This window comes from Lynx canadensis, chromosome A2 (genome assembly GCF_007474595.2).
Source record: "Lynx canadensis isolate LIC74 chromosome A2, mLynCan4.pri.v2, whole genome shotgun sequence".
Classification (NCBI taxonomy): Eukaryota; Metazoa; Chordata; class Mammalia; order Carnivora; family Felidae; genus Lynx; species Lynx canadensis.
Genome location: NC_044304.2, coordinates 153116315 through 153137793, shown reverse-complemented (window position 1 = coordinate 153137793; position 21479 = coordinate 153116315). Strand labels below are relative to the sequence as shown.

The 21479-nt window shown below is 37.6% G+C and overlaps 1 protein-coding gene across 2 annotated transcripts in view; it reads right to left on the bottom strand.

Moving 5' to 3' along the window:
• Positions 1-21479, bottom strand: part of TRIM24 (tripartite motif containing 24) — a 131449-nt gene that overhangs the window by 45546 nt on the left and 64424 nt on the right. For both annotated transcript variants that reach the window (XM_030308518.1, XM_030308519.1), the window contains exons 2-4: positions 17314-17432; positions 8252-8399; positions 5173-5305 (exon numbers count right to left, since the gene is read on the bottom strand). In XM_030308518.1, coding sequence (XP_030164378.1) covers positions 5173-5305; positions 8252-8399; positions 17314-17432 — 400 coding nt within the window. The remainder of the gene's footprint in view (positions 1-5172; positions 5306-8251; positions 8400-17313; positions 17433-21479) is intronic.

The window sequence follows — 21479 nt, the reverse complement described above, 5'->3', positions numbered from 1 at the left end:
AGCCATCAGCCCAGAGCCCGACGCGGGGCTCGAACTCACAGACTGCGAGATCGTGACCTGGCTGAAGTCGGATGCTTAACCGACTGCGCCACCCAGGCGCCCCCTAAACTCAATTTTAAAACTTTCAATATTCTGTTATGATGTTTTCTGGTTCATTTTACAGAAAACCTTTCTCAGGTTTAGGAAATTTCCTTTTATTCTTAGTTTGCGAAGTCTTTATATCATAGGTGCATATTTTTGACAGAATGTTTCTCCTGTCTCTATTGAAATGATTATGTAATTTTTCCTTTATTCTTTTAATATGAATTACATAACTGATTTTCAAATGTTACATGAACTCTGTATACCTAAAACAAGGCCAACTTGGTTGTAATTATATTGTCCAAAAATCACATTACTACTGGATTTGGTTTCCTATTTCTTAGAATTTTCACATTCATTTCATGGGTGAGACTAGTCCGTGATTTTCTATTTTTATTCCTCATAAAACAAGTTGGAGAGAATTCATTCTTTAATTGTCCTCTGGATGAGATTGTGTGTATTTAAAAGGTGTTATTTTTATCTCACTATTTTGTTGATTCATCAATGAAGTCATCTGGGCCTGTAGTTTCCCTTGTGAGAAAGTTAAAAATTATGGATATAGATTAAATCTAAGGGCTATTCTTATTTTCTATCTTACCTTGTGCTAGATTTGGTAAGCTGTATTTTCTTTTCTTTTTTTCTTTTATTTATTTTTTGAGATAGAGTGAGCGAGCAGGGGAAGGGCAGACAGAAAGGGAGACAGAGAATCCCAAGCAGGCCCAGCGCAGTCTCACAAACTGTGAGATCATGACCGAGGCTGAAATCAAGTTGGATGCTTAACCGAGCCACCCAGGCGCCCCTGGGAAGCTGTATTTTCTAAGAATTATCCTATTTCATGCAAAAATTTCCAAATCCATTGACAGATAATCATCTCATAATTTTGAATGCCTTTAGAAAATGTTGTGATGCCCCCTTTTCACTCCTGGCATTGGTTTTTTGGGCCTGCTCTCTAAATCACTCATTAAAGGAATTTGTCAATTTACTAATCTTTTGAAAGATTTGATTTTTGGCTTTACTTACTTCATTAATGTCTGCACTTATCCTCATCATGTCCTTTTCCCCACTTAGTTTAGGCTTAATTTACTAATTTTCTGAAGTTGAGATGTTTAGTGTATTTTTTTATCTACCTAATATATACATTTAATGATATCTATTTCCCTCTTATCATGGCCTTAACAGTGTATTTCAAGGATATTATTTCCACGATCATTCAGATAAAAATATTTTCCTATATCCATTGGGATTTCTTCTTTGATGTTTTGTTTAAATTTAGTTCAAACTGTTTATTTTGAAATAATTTCAGTTAAATCTGCAATGGTACAGAGATCTCCTATACCTTTACACAGCTTAGTTTTTCAAGTATTAATTCATCATAGCTCTTTAATGCCTTAATAATCAGAATGCATTTCTTAAGAGTAAGGATATTGCTATGTAACCAGAGTGTGATGATTAAATATAAAACTGACACTGGGGTGCCTGGGTGGCTCAGTGGGTTAAGCATCCAACCTCAACTCAGGTCGTGATCTCATCGTTTTTGGGTTCAAGCTCCGCATCGGGTTCTGTGCTGACAGCTCGGAGCCTGGAGCCTGTTTCCAATACTGTGTCTCCCTCTCTCTCTGTCCCACCCCGCCTGTGCTGTCTCTCAAAAATAGGCAGTGAAAAAAAAAATTTAAAAAGAAAACTGACATTAAGATAATACTCTCATCTAAACTACAGACCATATTCCAATAATGCCATTTGTTTCAATAATGTCCTCTAAGGGGGGCCTGGTGGCTCAGTAGGTTAAGCATATCACGATCAGCTCAAGTCATGATCTCACAGTTTGTGGGCTAGAGCTCCACATGGAGCTGGGTGCTGGCAGAGCCTGCTTGAGATTCTCTCTCCCTCCCTCTCTCTCTGCCCTCCCCCTACTCACAGTCTCTCTTTCTCTCTCAAAATAAGTTAAAAATAATGTCCTCTAAATAATTTTTCCCCTTCTAGTCCAGGATACAGCACAGGATCATGCATCACTGCATTTCATTTTCATATGAATTTCATTTCTTCATTTTCAAATATATGGAGATTTTTATCATCTATCATTATTTTCTACATTAACAGCAATGAGTTTTTACACAAAAACTTCATATGATTTTAACACTCTGAAATTTGAGATTGCCCTGACATATGGTCAATTAAATGTTTTCTTTTTATGTTTATAAAGAATGTGTATTATTGGGTGCAGTGTTTCTTAATGTCCACAAGGTCATTTGCTATTTAGGTTATTTGAATCTTACAAAAATATACTGTTCTCATTTGCTTGTCAATTATTGAGAAAAGTATGTTGAAATTTCCCACTCTAGATATGTCTATGTTCTGTCATTTTTTGTTATGTATTTTAAAGCTATGGGCATATAGATTTAGAACTGTTACATCTTTTAAATGAAGAGAGCCTTTTATCATATAAAGTTTCCCTCTGTATCTCAAACAATACACTTTCACATAACAGCATGCCTTTGGTTAATGTTTGTATAACGCATCTTTTCCCATCATTCTTTTTATATACTTAGGCTTTAGTTGCTTCTTGTCTAAAAAGCAAATAGCAGATTTTCAATTTTTTTATTAAGCTTGCAATCTTTTAATTTGGGACATTTTATCCATTTACATTTATTATAATTACAAATCTATTTATAGATTTACACTTACCAAGTCCTTATTAAATCCCCTCTGTTCTTTGTTTTTCTTCTTTGGCCTGTCTTTAGACTAATTATTCCATTTCCCCTCTATGTTACTTTGATAATCAGATACACTTCTATATTCTTTTAGTGATTACTCTAGACATTTCAAAATGCAGATCTGGAGTTATCTAATACTGATTTATATTTTTTTACCGTCTTCCTAAACTGTACATAAGCCTTAGAACACAGACTCCATATCCCCCTAACATGTCTGTTGTGTACTATACAGAACACACACAACATATACCAGTAGACATTTTTATTGTTTCATAAATTGATATGTATTTACATTTACTCGTACTTACCATTTTAAATGATTTTCATTCCATCATGCATTGACTACCACTTCTCTTTTGCCTAAGGTATACTTTAGTGAGGGTTTACTGGGGATATATTATCCCAGTTTATTTGGTCTGAAATGCCTTTCATTAATCTTCATTTTAAAGAATATGTTCACTGGCTATATAATTTTAGCTCTGTAATTATTTTCTTTTTGTACTTAAAAACATACTGGCTTTTTTTTTTTTTTTTTTTTTTTTTTTTAGCCTCCTGGGCATTTATAGGGCTTCCTAAATATGGGCTAGATATCTTTCTTCAGTATTACCACATTCCAAACCATTATATTCTGTCCTTACATGTTGTTTCCTTCTCATTCCTCTCTCTTCTCTCCTTATGGGACCCCAGTTGCACCCTGTATTACTTCTTCTCTACTTTCCATCCTGGGTATTTTCTTACTTTTCTTCTAGTTCATCAATTCTCATTTCCTGCTATGTCAAATCTGTTATAGCCTCTAAGAGTTAATTTCAGTTATGGTAATTTTTAGTTCCGGATTTCCCATCTCATTCTTTTTTATAGTTTTCAGTTCTCTACTCAAAATTTCCATTTTGTCCCTGATCTTCAATATGGTAAGATATAGCCTTAAGGGTCTTTTTATCTTATTTGTTGTATCTGGTAGGTTTTGTTCACATTGTCTCATCACCTAGCATACGTGATTACTTCTAATTATGTGTTGGACCATTTTGCAAAATTCATTACTGCATCAACTTGAGGCATAGGATGATGTTTTCTCTCTTCAAGGAGCATTTACATTTGAATCTACCAGGCACCCGGGGGCAACAGCAATAGGATTTCAATTTATTCCAACTTTGGGTAATGAAAAAATTTGATGCTGAGGCTTCAGTCCCAGTCAGGAACTATTTACTAGCTAGTTCATCTTTACTATGATAGCATAGACTTTCAGGGTTCCAAATTAAGGCAAGGAGAAACCTTCAAGCCCTGTAACCCCTGAACTCCAATTGCTGTCTTTCCAGCCCTGTGGCCTATTAAAAGTGCTCCTTGATTTCCTGGTAAAATGCCATGAAGGGTAAAAACGCTCCTCGCATTCTCTGTCCCCACTCCAACCTGGTCCAGTAAATCTTTACTACTAAGACTTTTTATCAATGACTTCTGTATTTTATCCAGGTTTTCTAGTTATCCTCCCTGGTATGGTTTGGTCCAAATTGTCTAGCCTGCCATTATTGGGAGCCTAGACAGTTTTTTTTCTTTTCTTTTCCTTCTTTTTGTTTTATTTAAATTCCAGTTAGATAACAATACAGTATAATATTAGTTTCAGGTGTATAATTTAAGGATTCAACACTTACACACAATATTTGAAACTCATAAGTGCTCTCCTTAATCACTATCACCTTTTCAACCCCACCCCACCTCTCCTCTGGTAACCACCAGTTTTTGAGCCTTGACCATTTTAACCAATTTTATTTGTACTAATCAGAATCTTACTATTTAAATGAATTAGTGGTTGCTAACTGAAATGCCTATGGACATCAGATTTAGAAATAATCTTCAGTAGGAACTATGATGAATTGTTAAAGGTGTGCCTCATTCTACACAACACTAAAGTGAATTCCACCCAAATGCTAACATGAAAGTGTACGAGGCCCATGCTATAACAGGTTCTGTTCTCTCAAAAACCCAAAGACGTAGATTTTTTTTTAAATGTAAAATCTCATTTTACAACACTGGAAATTAATTCCATTTAGTTTTAAATAGTGTGTAAGCCAGTGGTTCTCAACTCAGGGTAATTTTGTTCTGCAGAGCATTTGGCAACATCTGGAGATATTTCTGGTCCTCAAACCAGAAGGATGCACTGGCATCTAGTGAATACAGGTCAAAGATGCCGCTGAACACCATACAATGAACCAGACAGGACCCCCACAAGTATCTGTAGTGACCAAGTGAAAAATCCTGGAACAGGCCAACATACTGTTGGCCGAACAAAACTTCATTTCCCGACTGCCATCTGGCCGGGGTGCCAGCAGCCCTCCAGTCCTCATAAAGCTTACCATACATGTGTGCACATAATTAAAGATGACAGTACCTATGCTCTTTATGTTCTAATAACTGGCAGTCCCGGCATGTCAGTTTGTCACATGTTTCACAGTAAAGCTTCAGCTGCTCCTTCTTATGAAAAGGACAAAACACTGGCCGCTGACTGGTCACACCAACTGCCTCTGTACAAACAACAGGAGGCAAAAAGAAGAAAATTAACATAAGTGAATACTACATAATTATTAGATTATTCATTTGCATTTCAATCCGTTGAAATACAAAAGAGCTATAAGCAGTTTCACTGACACCATCACTACTACTAGGTTTGTGGTACAAGGACACATGGTAGTGTGGTGAGCACAGCATAACGTGTAGACTTGTCCACTCACGATGTTGTACACCTGAAATTAACTTGACGTTGTGTGTCAACTAGACTTCAATTAACATCAAGAAAAAAGACACAGAATGTTAGGTATTCTCAGCATTTTAGAAGGAAAAGATAAATAAGCTTTTCATTCCAGAACTTCAAACTAACTCAGGAGAAAAATAAAGTATGTAGCTTAAAATGTGCTTTATGGAATTAAAAAGTCTTAAGAAAATAAGCAGATAAGTGAGTGTGACCCAACTCGATGTTTTCCACTCCAATATGGCAGAAGACTGTTTTAAATGGAATTCAGAAAATCTAATAAAAATGTATAAAGAACATGATTAAAAAAGTTATTTATCCACTTGTGCAAAAATCCTTAGAGGGTACCCACTAACACAGAAATAATCATGAAGTTTTCATTATATACTGTAGTCCTCCATGTAACTTAATAGTTATCCAGAGTGAGGATAATATTGAGCAATGCTTATGTATAATGTTAAATTAAAAAAAAAAATCAGAATACAAATAAGTATAATAATTGACTCAACAGTAAGCAGTTATTTCACTAATAATTAAGGATAAAATCCAAACATTTCAGAAATAATCCCACTTCTAGAAATAACCACTATTAATGACCTTATATGTTCTTATGGTTGTTTTTCTTTGTATATAACTACATACACTAGCAGGTATTTTGTTTTACAATATTGTCTACAGTAAGTACAGACCTTCTGACTTAGATAATTAGAACATGTCATTCGTTTATAGATTTCCTTTACTTATTGGAGAATTTAGATCCTGACTCAGTCATCTTCCTAGTCCTCAGTGTCACCATCACTCTGGATGAGTTAGAAGTTTACACAGATTGCCACATAAAAACAAGGCTCTCAGACTTTTTCATCTCCAGAGACCTGTACTCCATTTTAGCTCCTTACATCATGGTCCCACCCAAAACTTTGGATTGTGCTTAACTGGTTCATTTCTCTAATCACAGATTCAAACATCCACTCTAATAACGTCTACTTTTTAACCTTCCGGTTTTTAGTTAACCGCTCTCACTGTGCCTCCGTGATCTCTAGTTCCCAACAATTTCTTTCATCCTATCAACTGACAGTACTATCAACTTCATCTCCTTTATAGAGTTATAAAAAAAATCCTTCATTTCAATAAATGCCATTATTTGTACCCCTTCCTCTACTGAACTTCCAGAACACCTGTCCAGCTAAACCCCAATCCTAGAGAAGTTCAGTTCTTCTCTATCTATACCAATCCCCACACTGCTGAAGCCTGATGGAGGAAGTTTTAAGGCCTATACATCAAATGTAACCTCAATGCTACCAAACATTCTCTGTTTCTGAAGTTGGATCTCTCTTCCAACTAGAGTTCTTTCAAATATCCCTCACATTCCTTACCTTTAAATCTTATTTCCTCTCCTTTGTTTTTCAGTAGATGGCTGAATTCACAGAAAAAGAAGTCTGTCTAGCAGTAATCTGTTCAATGTGTCTGAACCTGTACCTGGCCTCTTTTGCCTTTTCCTCATCAGTACCTTCAGAAATCATATTCCCTTTTCCTGTGTCACCAGAATGCTAGCTTCATCTCGTTCTTCCTCCTCTTCTTGCATCTTACTTTCCAGGTACATCTAACTGTCTCCCTCTGTAAATGTGCACCTGTACTTCAGTCTTCCCCCACCCTCCTCCTTCTATTCGTTTGTCAAGCCCCAGATGTGGCCTCCAACCTAAATCCCCAAATCTGAGTCTGATGCTCCTTTGATGTGCTCCCGTGGAACTTATGAGACCAAACTATGATTGCTAATTTGTTCGTAGTCTTCATCATACTAATAACTCTTGTGGGGGTAAAAGTGTCTGTTTTATTTACTTTTTCATCTCTAACACCCAGCAAAATTCCTGGAATATAGAATAGACATATGAACACTGGTTGACTTGAATTAAAAGCAATAAACTAATTTTTAAACAAAAATATATTAATGAGCCATAAAAATTAATGAAGTTCTGATAAATGCCACAACATGGATAAACCCTGAAAATACTATGGCGAGTGAAATAAGCCAGACACCAAAGGACAACTACTGTATGATCTTACTTGCAGAAATAAGCAAATTTGTAGAGACAGATAGTAGATTAGGGGTTAGCAAGGGCAGAGGAAAGAGGAGAATGAGCATTATTACTTATTGGGCACCGTTTCTTTCTGGGATGATGAAAAAACTGTGGAAACAGACAGTGGTGATGGTTGCCTAACACTGTAAATGCAATTAATGCGACTGAATTGTACTTGTAAAAGTGGTTTGAATGGCAAGTTTTAAGTTACATATATTTTAGTACAATAAAATATTAGTAATCTTTATAAGCGATACAATAAAAACTGAGAAGCCATAAATTACATAAAAAGCAGAGCTTCTTCAGTTATCTACATATCAAATATCACAAAACCGGTTTACCACAACAATATCAGAGGGAAAAGAGTTGTAAACTTTTGTTAAGCCCACCTCTTGTCACACCTTAGAAATAAGTGATGAGAGAAGTTTAAAAAGCAACTTTTTTTTCATTTGCTGTACATTCGCACCAAATTAAATTCGCACCAAATTGTCTTCAAATTTCAATTACAATATACACCTCCTTTTTTTTAAACAAAAAAAAGAAAAAACAGGAGTCTATTACAAGTGTATGAAAACAAAGTCAGTACAGGAAGGAAGATAAGGGTGGGAAGGATAGAGAAAAAGAGGTTAAAGGAACTAATTTATTACCTGGAGATACTTCCTCCTTCTGTCTCACAGTGTGGTCTTTTGTGAACTTCACTCTTTGATGAGCTCTGATGCATGTCTTGCAGAGCCACTCAACACACTCTACACAAAACCCATTAGCTTCTGCATTGTCCTCACAGCTTGTACACACCTAATAAGAGAAACATGTCACGTCAATTTTTAAGAAAAATGAAAAGGTGGTCAAACAACTCGTCATATAAAAATGATATAGATATACCAACCATACTTGGTCTCTATCGGTTATCTTAAGAGTGCTTGTATATTTAAATTTATAAACTTATGAGACGGATATATAATACTGTCCTTCATTCAATATACAAATATTCCAGGCACTGTGCTAAGTGCTGAGAATAGAACAATGTGGAAAAGCAAACATGGTTCCTGCCCTATGATCCTGAGTGTCCTAGATGGGAGTGTGGGTTCATATCCCAGTTCCCCACTCATCAGCTGAGTAGTCTTGGGCAGGTTACTTAGAATGCTCTCTAAAATGAAGTTAATAACAGATTTTACTGAGTCGTGGTGAAGACTAAATGTGAAGCACACAAACATTACTGTAAGGCTCACACCAATACACAATTACACACTGAGAAGTGCCATAAAGTATGAGAAGTTATAAGAGCATTATGATAGGGGAAACGATCTCATTTTAGTGGGGCTGGAGTATTGCAGAAAGTGAGAGATTACCCAGGCAAGGCTTTCTCTAAGGAGATCATATTAACATTAAGGTATGGAAGTTGAGTCATCAGTTATTAATGAAAAGCCTTCTAGGCAGAGAGAAGAGCATGTACAATAGCCTCCAGGCAAAAGGAGCACAGCAGGTTCAGAGAACTGGCACAAAGTAGGATCAAGGGGAAAAACTGGCAAGAGAAGAAGTGAGGGGCAAGGCAGGCAGGGGTCAGATCAAGCAGGATCATATGACAATTTTGGTCCTTGTCTGATGAAGTCTCCTAAAAGCTTTAAAGTAACTGACATGGCCAGATTTGCAATTTTAAAAATCACTGTCACTGCAATATAGAGAATAGATTAGAAAAGGGGGAAGTGTTTCCTGCAGAGACAAGTAAGAGGGTTTTTTCAGTGTTTTAGGTGAGAGTGGGTGGAAGTGGGAATAAATGAGGGAGATTGGGAGTGAAACTGACTGGTTCAGAAGATGCACTGGATACGGGAGGTGAAGAAGGGAAAGCTTCTTTGTTTCCAGCTTGTGTAACTTTACATGGTGTCACTATTCTCTGGGAACAGTTATTAAAGTAATACAGAAGCAGTCCTTATGTTATCTTCTGTGATGGGGAAAAGAAATTCCGCCCCCCTCCCCCTCAGTTAGTGCTTTACCTTAGCTAAATTCCAAATACGTGGATAACATTTTCATTCATCGAACCTGTCTTTTCTTCAGCTCTTATCTTTAACCTTTCTAACATCATTAAAGCCCCTGGCTCCTACTTCCTAGAAACCATTTGGATTCCTTGATATCTCCAGATCCTCTTATCTCCCTGATGCCCTCTGGATATAACCCCCCACTCTTCCTCCTCCCTCTGTAGATTTTTGTTAGAATCGGGAATTGTCTCATCCTTACTGCCTTAGCTTCAATTATGACGTCTTTAAAGATATAACCTAAAATTTAACCTCTAGGCTACACTATGCTACAAAAAAGAATGAGGACAGGGGCGCCTGGGTGGCTCAGTCGGTTAAGCGCCCAACTTCAGCTCAGGTCATAATCTCACAGTTCGTGGGTTCGAGCCCTGCGTCGGGCTCTGTGCTGATAGCTCAAAGCCTGCAGTCTGCTTCAGATTCTGTGTCTCCCCTTCTCTCTCTGCCCCTCCCATGTTCATGCTCTCTCTCTCTCAATAATAAATAAAAGTTAAAAAAAAAAAAGAGAATGAGAGATCTCAGTATATGAAGTAAAATAAAAAAGCAAAGTAGAAAAGTAAATCATGCTAGTGCTTATCTAAGAAAGATGGGGATGGGTGAAATGACACTTGCTAATATTTTTTAAACATAAAATTACTTAAAATTACATATGAAATAATATTTTAAACAGAATAAAGGAAATTAAACGGCTACCTATAGGGTAGATTAAACAGTGAGAGTCTAAATTCTCTCAATATACTGTATTTCATAAATTAAATTAAAAACATTAAATGCCTGGGGCACCTGGGTGGCTCAGTTGGTTGAGTGTCCAACTTCGGCTCAGGTCATGATCTTGCAGTTCATGAGTGTGAGCCCCACCATCAGGCTTTGTGCTGACAGCTTGGAGCCTGGAGCCTCCTTCAGATTCTGGGTCTCCCTCTCTCTATGCCCCTTCCCCAATCATGCTCTGTCTCTCTCTCCCTCTCTCTTTCTCTCAAAAATAAATAAATGTTAAAAAAAATTAAATGCCTAAAAATCAAAAGCAAATTAAACTATCAAGTGGGTGGTTTAACCACACAAAGAATTATTTATTTCAAGTAAACTTTAAAATATTACACTGTATGGTAACTCATGTTTAAATAAAAACTTAAAAAAAAAAGTACGATTTGATTGACCATCGCCAGTGCATGCATGTAGTAATTGCTGTGTTCCTTGCTTTCTATTTTGACGGAAACAACTCTATAATTTCTACTTTCAGCACCATCTCTATTCTTCTATACTCTTACTCTGCAAATTGCATTTATGCTTTATGAGCTGGGTCCACATTGGATTCTAACAAGAGATGGTGCTGGAGGGAGACTGCAGTGCCAGAGGAAGAAGTACTTGATCATCTTAGCTGTCTTTTTATTTGCTTGCATTCTCCGTGAACATCAGACCCATCAATACTGCCTCACCCTGGCAGCAGCCGTTCCCTCCCCCAGCAGCACTTAGCACCAGACTACAGTTTTTCCAGTCCTCATGGAACCAGCTTTGGAGATACTGACACCGTAGGCCGACGCCTGCTCCTCTGAGGTCTGCAATCCCAAGGCTGAAACATCGCCTCTTCAGAGGTCTGAACTGACGTTCCACAAGACCCTTCTTCTAACTTTGACTAGTTTCTCCTTTTTCCCTCAGCCGCTTCCTTATGGTTGCTATCTCTATGATACTTTAAGTATTTATTTACCTTTCAGTAAACAAGTTTATATCTAGTTAATTTTCAGGATTAAGATGGTTTCTGATTTTACCAAAACTGATACAGTATACCCTACAATATAATGTATAATATATATATTTGGAGAAAATAAATGATTTTGTCACTGTAATTAAGAACCAAGATTTCCAATACTGGATGAATGAGATAAATGTAAAATCAAAAAAGTAAAACCTACAAATCTAAATTGGACTCACAAATATCAATATATACTTCCTTAGACAGTTGCTCCTTGTATATTTTCAAATACTAGGCACCCATTACCTCATAAGGAAGCACACTTTATTTTTGGAGAGTGCACTACTGAGCCAGATGAAATGCCTCCTCTTCTTAAGGTCTTCCAGATACAAGAATCTCAGAGATAGACGTTATGTCCTCCCTCAGTAACTTCTCATGAGCCTCAAATCAGGCTGTTTGCTTAGCAGTGGAATACATTCATATTTGGTAATCACAGACTTTACTCCCTCCGCTGAATGTGAATTTTCAGCAGATCCACGACTCTCCTGATAAATAAGCAGTCTTCTTGGTGCTGTTCACATGACCCTTCCATGGCAGTGAGGGTAGGGAAGGGAAACAGGGAGCCTTCTGTGACCCTCAACAGGGTCAAAGTAGAACCTCAAAGAATGGCTGCACTAGAGATGATCCTGACTCTGGTTATCCTAAGGGACAGCCCAGAAGGCAAGGCTACAACCCTGATTTCTCATATACTCTGCATGACACCAGGTCAAGCTACTAGCCAGCTCTGCAGAAAACTAACAGCAACAAAAACGTCACAGTTGGACATTTGGTATCATAAAGAACAAATACCTGTACGCCAAATTTTTATATTATTATCTACCGGTTTGGGTATCAAGGGGATGAAGATTTAGTTTTGTTTTTTTTTTTAATTTTTTTTTTCAACGTTTATTTATTTTTGGGACAGAGAGAGACAGAGCATGAACGGGGGAGGGGCAGAGAGAGAGGGAGACACAGAATCGGAAACAGGCTCCAGCCTCTGAGCCATCAGCCCAGAGCCCGACGCGGGGCTCGAACTCACGGACCGCGAGATCGTGACCTGGCTGAAGTCGGACGCTTAACCGACTGCGCCACCCAGGCGCCCCAAGATTTAGTTTTTTTGATGTAGAGAACAGACACTTGCTGTTTGAACTCTTGAAGTTATTTCTCACATTTTTGCTCCAGAAATTTGTTCGTTTGGTAAGTATATTCTGACCACTAGGCTCCCTTTTCTGTTAAAAAAATTTGCACCTATGACTTTTCTAAAATCTCAGCCTTCTTAAAAATGCTAGTTTCCTTACTAAGGTTTACAGTTTTCTATCATCTAACACTCACTTGGCATTCTGTTTATCCTTTTCCCTGTCACTTAATAAACATTTCAGAAACTCTAACACGGTTCTTTCCAAAATTCCATGTGTTTGAAGATCCTTTGACTGTGCCCCAGGAGATACTATGTGGCCTAAATTCAAAACCAAGCCAGATGGACTTGTTTATTCTTTTTTACTGACATATAATTAACACAGTTATATTAGCTTCAGGTGTACAATTTTAGGATTCAATAATTCTATATATCCCTCGGTGCTCAACACTGTAAGTGTAGTCACTTCTCTTTTTTTATTTTTTTTTATTTTTATTTATTTATTTTTTTTTTTTAAATTTTTTTTCAACGTTTATTTATTTTTTGGGACAGAGAGAGACAGAGCATGAACGGGGGAGGGGCAGAGAGAGAGGGAGACACAGAATCGGAAACAGGCTCCAGGCTCTGAGCCATCAGCCCAGAGTCCGACGCGGGGCTCGAACTCACGGACCGCGAGATCGTGACCTGGCTGAAGTCGGACGCTTAACCGACTGCGCCACCCAGGCGCCCCCACTTCTCTTTTTTAAAGTGAATACCCCTAGCACCCATACTGTGGTCTCCAGATACCATGTGTGACTAAAAGAAACCAAAGATCCTAACAAAATCTTGTCAAAACACAAAGTAGGGAAGACAGCAAGGACTACTGCGATTCTATCAGAATGACTCAGGAATCAATGTGAGGCTCCTTTTGCCAAGATGGCACAATTTGATCATCAATTAAAAACAACTAACTACTACAACACCTTTTATATTAAAAATCCATGAGTTCATAAAGATACAAACACACCACTCATTAGTTATTTCCGAAGAACGCTAAGAAACTAAGTCACTATTCTAAAAATTAGCAACTAAAGGAAATGAACCAAGTACTTAACCTACCTTTGCTATGTATGTAACCAAAGAATAAATGAAGGAAGGCTTCTGTTTCTCTTCCAGATAAGAAATATAGGGGAATGACAGAATGAGAATGTCACAATTTTTCAAAGCCCTAATTTAATATGAAATCATGGTGGTGATCATTAATGGTCATTGACATTAGAAAAAAGACAGATAGGGGCGCCTGGGTGGCGCAGTCGGTTAAGTGTCCGACTTCAGCCAGGTCACGATCTCGCGGTCCGTGAGTTCGAGCCCCGCATCAGGCTGATGGCTCCGAGCCTGGAGCCTGTTTCCGATTCTGTGTCTCCCTCTCTCTCTGCCCCTCCCCCGTTCATGCTCTGTCTCTCTCTGTCCCAAAAATAAATAAACGTTGAAAAAAAAAATTAAAAAAAATAAAATAAAATAAATTAAAAAAAAAAAGAAAAAAGACAGATAAAACTCATATGCCTCCTGATTGAAGTACACACAGACATATGGATGAAAGTATTCTTATGCCCCCTAACCCAAAAGGACCTGAAATGAAATCAGCTTCTACCTATTTACTGTCAGTATACACAAAATACAGGAAACAGAGAAGCATGTTAAATGACTTTATGAAGATGGTCAGCAAAATGCAGAATAAGGCTAACTCCACAGGACTAACACCCAGTTTATCTAACAAATATGTTTAAAGGGAGGAAAAAGAAAACTAGTGAAGTAAAGGGGTATTTTGAGATTAATTAAAAGATAGATTTGAGACAAATCAACCAAATTCACTGTGTAGGCCTTAATGGATCCTTATAGAAACAAACCACTGTTTAAAAAAAGAAACCATAAGAATTAGAGACACATATCACTGGGTGTTTGATGATATTAAGGTTTAACTGTAAAATTTTTTACATGTGAAATTAATATGCTGGTTAGGTTTATAAAAAATTATTTTTCCAAAGAAGTACTGAAAGATTTATGGATTAGATTACCCTCAACATAATATAGTATGTGGAAGGGTGTCAGGATAAACATAAAACAAGAGTTGATGGCTACTAAGCTAGGTATGTGTACATGGGAGTTTGTTATGTGAAACTGTCCCTTCTCTTGGTAATGCCTAAAATTATCTGTAACAAACATTTTTTAAGCTTTATCTTTGTTCAGCTATGAACTATCCTCAGAGCTCCAGTTTGACCACAGATGACATCACCTTAGTCTCAGAGGCAAACTTAATCACATTCAAAACCAATTCTCTATCTACTTTCCTTACCTCTTAATCTCTGTGAAAAGCACCACCATCTTGGCAGTGAGGTCCCTCTCACCTCCACATCCAATCAGGTACATCAAAACCTTGTGTGAGCTGTAACTTATCCCCTTCCTTCTCGTATTGCCACTAGGCTAGCTCAGCTCTCAATACCTTTTGCCTAGGCCTTTCTACCTCCAATTCATCCCACATTATTACCTCTCTAGTCTTCATTCCCAAAATATCCGTAAGAAGTACCCTATTCCTGAACCAGGTTTAACACTCTCCTAGCCTCACTTACCTACATTGAAGATGTCAATTTGGACTCTATTTCTAGTTTAACTGATTATAACTTCTTCCTATTATGTTTCTGTGACCAAAATAGAGTCAATAAACTTACTAAAAACTAATTGATATACAGAGGAAAAAAGCAGCCTCTTAGAGTTGTCCTTTAGACTAGAATCCCTTCAGTTCTCATCTCTTATCATCGTCAATTCATATCAGATCATTATTCCATCCTGTTGATTATTTATGCTGCTTTGCTTTTGAATTTTCCGGATTGAGCATGCACGTATACTACTAGAGTTCAAATGATATGACTAACAAAGTTTATGTAGTATAAATATAATCATATATGAAAGTGACATGACACTCTAGAAGACAAAAAAATCAGTAGTATTCACAGGGAAACTTTCAGAAAAGCTAAGTACTTGACACTGTAGTTCACATAAATAACTACATTTCTATTCTTTAAAGCTGGTTTCACAACAATTAGCAAGTTTATTCTCTGCATTAAGCCCTGGTTTGGCCTTTGATGAACTGTGGATACTTTATTATTATTATTTTTTACGTTTTTTTTTTTAACATTTATTTATTTTTGAGAGAGATAGAGACTGAGCGTGAGCTAGAGAGGGGCAGAGAGAGGGGGAGACACAGAATCTGGAGCAGGCTCCAGGCTCCACAGAGCCCGATGTGGGGCTCGAATTCACGAACTATGAGATCATGACCTGAGTTGAAGTCAGATGCCACCCAGGCGCCCCTGAACTGTTGACACTTTTGAAACAAAAGGGGTATTTTTTTTTTTAATTTTTTTTTTTTCTTTCAACGTTTATTTATTTTTGGGACAGAGAGAGACAGAGCATGAACAGGGGAGGGGCAGAGAGAGAGGGAGACACAGAATCGGAAACAGGCTCCAGCCTCTGAGCCATCAGCCCAGAGCCCGACGCGGGGCTCGAACTCACGGACCGCGAGATCGTGACCTGGCTGAAGTCGGACGTTTAACCGACTGCGCCACCCAGGCGCCCCACAAAAGGGGTATTTTTGTTAGTAACAGATGTATATAAGATGAGCCCTAAATTCCCACAGTTCCCCTAAGAAACCAACAAGAAAAGCTGAAAGTGAAAAGTACAGAAACTTAGCTATGTGATTAGTAAAGTGTCTTAAAGATTACTTTTTAGATTTTTACATTTTAGATTAATAATCATTTTCTTCTCATAGATTCAATTCCTTCACAGATCTAGTGTGCTAAATTAAAGGAACTGCCTAGAGAAATCATCAATCCTAATTCAAAAGTAGACTAATATACTACACTTAGTATACACTACAGAATCAATCCCAGCTCACCTCCACGAGAGGCACTACAGTTCATCTTCCAGGGACTGGACATCTAGATAGATCTAAGGGGCCAATAGAAATGTTCTACATGTGGGATATGGAAGTGGGGAAAAGAGAAAAACACCAGTGGGCCTCTAAGTGCAATACCCGGACAATGTTACCAAATGAGGCTTTCAAAGAAATACCATGCAGAAATTTTAAGAAATTTTTTTCATAATACCATTAAGAAATTTTCTTAAAATGTGAAACCATACTAATCAAAGACATGCAATTTTTCATATGTATCATTATAGAGTTCATCATTAAAACAGAAAAAATGAAAAAAGGGGTCTTAAAATTTAGAAAATCTGTCAATATATAGTAAAATTGCAAAAAAAAATGAAATACATAGAGTAAAATTACAAAAAAATGAAATACTATCAAATACAGAATAATGGTTTCCTCTGAAGGGAAAGGGAAGGTGAGGGTACAAGCAAGGCTTCTGTATTGGCACTGTTTTAATCCTTAAGATGAATTATTCATTATTCTTTATATTCCTTTTAAAATATTACATAATTTGATAGACATAATGGTCAAAAGGGGGTCAGACACCTTTTATTTTAGCGTCCTTCAGTAACTTAGGCTGCTTCATTAAGAGAAGGCAATATGGGGCGTCTGGGTGGCTCAGTCAGCTAGGCGTCCGAATTCAGCTCAGGTCATGATCTCGCAGTTCATTCATTCAAGCCCCACGTTGGCCCCTGTGCTGACAGCTTGGAGCCTGGAGCCTGCTTTGATTTTGTGTCTCCCTCTCTCTCTGCCCCTAACCACTTGCATTCTGTCTCTCTCTCAAAAAATAAACAAACATTAAAAAAAAAAAAAAAAAAAAAGAGGAGGCAAAACATTTTAAGGCTTAATACACTTACCTGATTAGACTTTTCTACTGTACTGCTGGGAACCTCAGTAGTGTCCTTCACAAAAAAATTATCTATGATGTGTCTCTCTGCACATTCTTGGCTGCAAACTGGACATCGAATGACTCCAACTGGGAAAGACAAAATTGCGTTCTAAGTTTTTTTGGTTTGTACAGCATAATGATTTGACTGTTTGTATTTAAATGCAAAATGATCACCGCGATAAGTTCAGTTAACATCTGTCACCATGCAGAGTTACAAAAGTTTTTGTGAGAAGAATTTTCAAAACACTCTCCAAGCTACTTTCAGATATGCAATACAGTACTGTTAACTACAGTCACCATGCTATATATTACATCCCTATGACTTATTCCTTTTATAAATGGGAACTTGTACCTTTTGACCCCTTTCATTCATTCCACCCACCCATGATCCGCTACATCTCAGGCAACCACCAATCTGCTCTCTATATCCATGAGCTCTCATTCTAAGTTTTAATACAAAAATACAAAGCACTAAATGAGCACATCTCACTTAAACTGTAACTGGGTTCTTTTACAATGTCCACTCTCTTCAGACTCATACCTGTCACTACTTAACACAAAGCAATTCAGTTTATATACATATATGGATTATAAGTATGCGTGTGTGCACCATAAATAAAGTAGGTGTGGGATATACCTAATAATGACTAAAACTTCATTATTCTAAATGAGATTCCACCCGCCCCCCACCCCCCCGAATAAGCATCCCTATGGGCTGCTCTTTTTATTGTTTAGCAACTTCTCCTAGCAGTGGTTTTCAAATATACATGTGTAGAACCACAGGGAGATGTTTAAAAGAAGAGTTCTAGGGGAAACTGAGTGGCTCTGTCAGTTGAGTGCCGGACTCTTGATTTTGGCTGAGGTCATGATCTCACAATTTGTGGGACTGAGCCCCGAGTGGGGCTCATGCTGAGAGCACAGAGTCTGCTTGGGATTCTTTCTCTGCCCCTCTCTCGTTCACACTCTCTCTCCCGGAATGAATGAATGAATGAATGAATGAATACAGAGTACTGATTTTCTCTGGACCTATTGAACCAGGATTTCTGAAAGGGGAGCACAAAGATACTTGTTTTGCTTAAAATCTCCATGGGAAATTATTAAGAAACACTATTTAGTTTCCTTTAACAAGTGCAAACAGTGTTCCTTTGGGGGAGGAGAGAAATCATCTTCCATAGTACTTGGGAAATCAATAAATAATTATGAATTGATTAAGATCTAAATTTTTGACTAAAATTTTAAAAATCTAATATTCATTTGATGCTGTAATTTGTACCAAGGAGGCTGCAATAATGTTCCCGGGTACATTTTTTTTGGAAAATGAAATGCATATGAATGAATACAAAGCAACCCAAAGGCCATTTTCATTTGTATATACAAGCACTATTTTTTTTAATTAAAAAGAATCTATTTTACTTTACAATAGCAACAAAAATATACTCACTACTCAGAAATAATTGTTTTAAATATATAAGGTCATTGTGGAGAAAAATGGTAAGCTAAATTTAGAAACCTTTAAAAATATCTAAGAAAAATCATGTTCGTGATGGTAAAGATACCAATTCTCTCCAAACATCTATACATTCAATGCAGTTTTAATAATCCCAATAGGAATTTCAATAGAATTTTGATAAGCTGGGAGACATTGTCTACCAAATAACAAGACTTACTCTAAAGCTATAGTAAATAAAATGGTGTGAAATTTATGTAAGGATAAAAAAATGGAAAAGAATACACATAAAAGGCTCACATATAAGTACATTTTATACATGACAGATGTGGCACTAGAAATCAATGGGAAAAGGGATGAACTTTTCATGGTGCTATAGTTCTCTAACATGGGAGGGGGATGAATTAGATCACTACTCAGTTAAAAACAATAATTCTTTTAAAAGATTAAGAACTTTAAAACTTTTGCAAGGAAATGTAAGAAAACATCTCTGCAACCTTAGGGCAGGAATAAAATTCTCAATCAAGAAACAAAAAGCAAGAGATTAAGGGAAATATTAATGAATTCAATTTCACTCAAGAACTACAGCTAGTCTAAAGATACACCCAACACGTGCTGACAAAGAATAATAAAAATCCACAAATTAGGTGACAATGCATTTCTAAAAAGAGAAAGATTGAGTAAGCATATTTTTCCTTATTCCTCCAGATAAGTACAGCTAAAAACTCTAGGCCTTCTATATGAAACAATCGTAAGAGCACTGAAAGGTAGAAGAGAGAAGGCGGCAGACTAGCTACAGATCTCAGAACCCAAGGAACGACAGTGATAAGTTCACTGGATTTTCTTTTAGCCCCATGTATTCCAAAGTGGATGTTCATGAAGTCACCATCCTAGGAACATCAACAGGTGTAAACAAAAAAAACTATCCCACAGAAACCTTCTGTGGAAGGACGGTCCAGGAAAGGGGGAGCCTACCAAGACAAAACTTTTAGACAATAACTACTCTACTCCAGCCAAACACCACAGATAAAACTGTGCTCCCTTTCCCACCAGCGCAGGCCCAGTGGGAAGCCTAGACTTCCACTAGCAGAAATCAAGTACCCCCACTACGCACTGCTGTGTGTGTCAGAGAAGCCTGGTGGGGACCCGGGGCTTTCATCCTTACTGGGCGCTAATGGAGCTTTCATCCTGCAGTGTCAGTGGAGACCACATGAAGAGCCTGATTTTACACTTCCAGGACATAATGAGGTACTCCTCTATCTCTATGCTGGAATGGAGTTAGAAAAGGCCTATTGGGGGGCGCCTGGGGGGCTCAGTTGGTTGGGCAACCAACTTCGGCTCAGGTCATGATCTCACAGTTTGTGAGTTCGAGCCCTGCATTGGGCTCTGTGCTGACAGCTCAGAGCCTGGAGCCTATTTCAGATTCTGTTGTCTCCCCTTCTCTCTGCCCCTCCCTTGCTCACTCTGTGTCTCTCTCTCAATAATAAATAAATGTTAAAAAAAATTAAAAAGAAAAGAAAAAAAGAAAAGGCCTATTGGACATTCAGAACTTTTACCACTGCCTACCAGTAACCTCCTGTCCCTCTGTCCCCACTCCTTAGATGTGTCAATAAAGAACACATGAGCAGCAGTTAATAGACATCCATTTGCCCTATCAACCAGGCAGGTATCAAGAAGTACCAAGAGACTTCCACATCATCTACTGGTAAGGAGGAGGCCCTCCTCTTCCAGATGTCAAGGGAGGCAGAGTAAGGAACACAGACTTCAATTTCTACCTCATAAGAAGCAGAAAATAATAAATATAAGGGCAGAGACCAATGGAATTGAAAACTGAAAAGTCATTGAAAGAAAAAGCTGGTTATTTGAAAAGACCAATAAAATTAACAAACTTTCACCAAGACTGAAGATGACAAAGGAGAAGATATAATTTAGCAAACATAAAGAATGAAAAAGGGAGTACCACTACAGACCACATGGACATCTAAAAGGTAACAGAGGAATACTAACACTAGTCAGAGAAATTTAATGATGTAAGTGAAACAAACTCCTCAAAGAGTGCAACCTACTATAACTTACCCAATATGAAATAATTTCAATAGCACCCTATTTGGAAATTGGCTCTAAACGAACCAAAGTACTTAGGTGTAAACCAAACAAAACGTGTATTGGACTTACACGCTGAAAACTACAAAACTCTAAGGAGAGAAATCAAAGAAGATCTAGATAAATGGAGAGACATAAAGTGTTCACGGACAGGGATAATCAGTGTAATAAAGATGTCAATTCTCTTTAATGTGAGCTGTGGGTTTAACACAATTCCTAATATGCTGGCAACATCTTATTTGTAGATGCAGACAAGATTAGTTTAAAATTTATATAGAAAGGCAAATGTACAATAATAGCTAAATCAATATTGGAAACAAGAATAGAGGAACTGTTCTATCCAATTTCAAGACTGTAATCAAGAATGTCTGTTACTGGGGCGCCTGGGTGGCGCAGTCGGTTAAGCGTCCGACTTCAGCCAGGTCACGATCTCGCGGTCCGTGAGTTCGAGCCCCGCGTCAGGCTCTGGGCTGATGGCTCGGAGCCTGGAGCCTGTTTCCGATTCTGTGTCTCCCTCTCTCTCTGCCCCTCCCCCGTTCATGCTCTGTCTCTCTCTGTCCCAAAAATAAATAAACGTTGAAAAA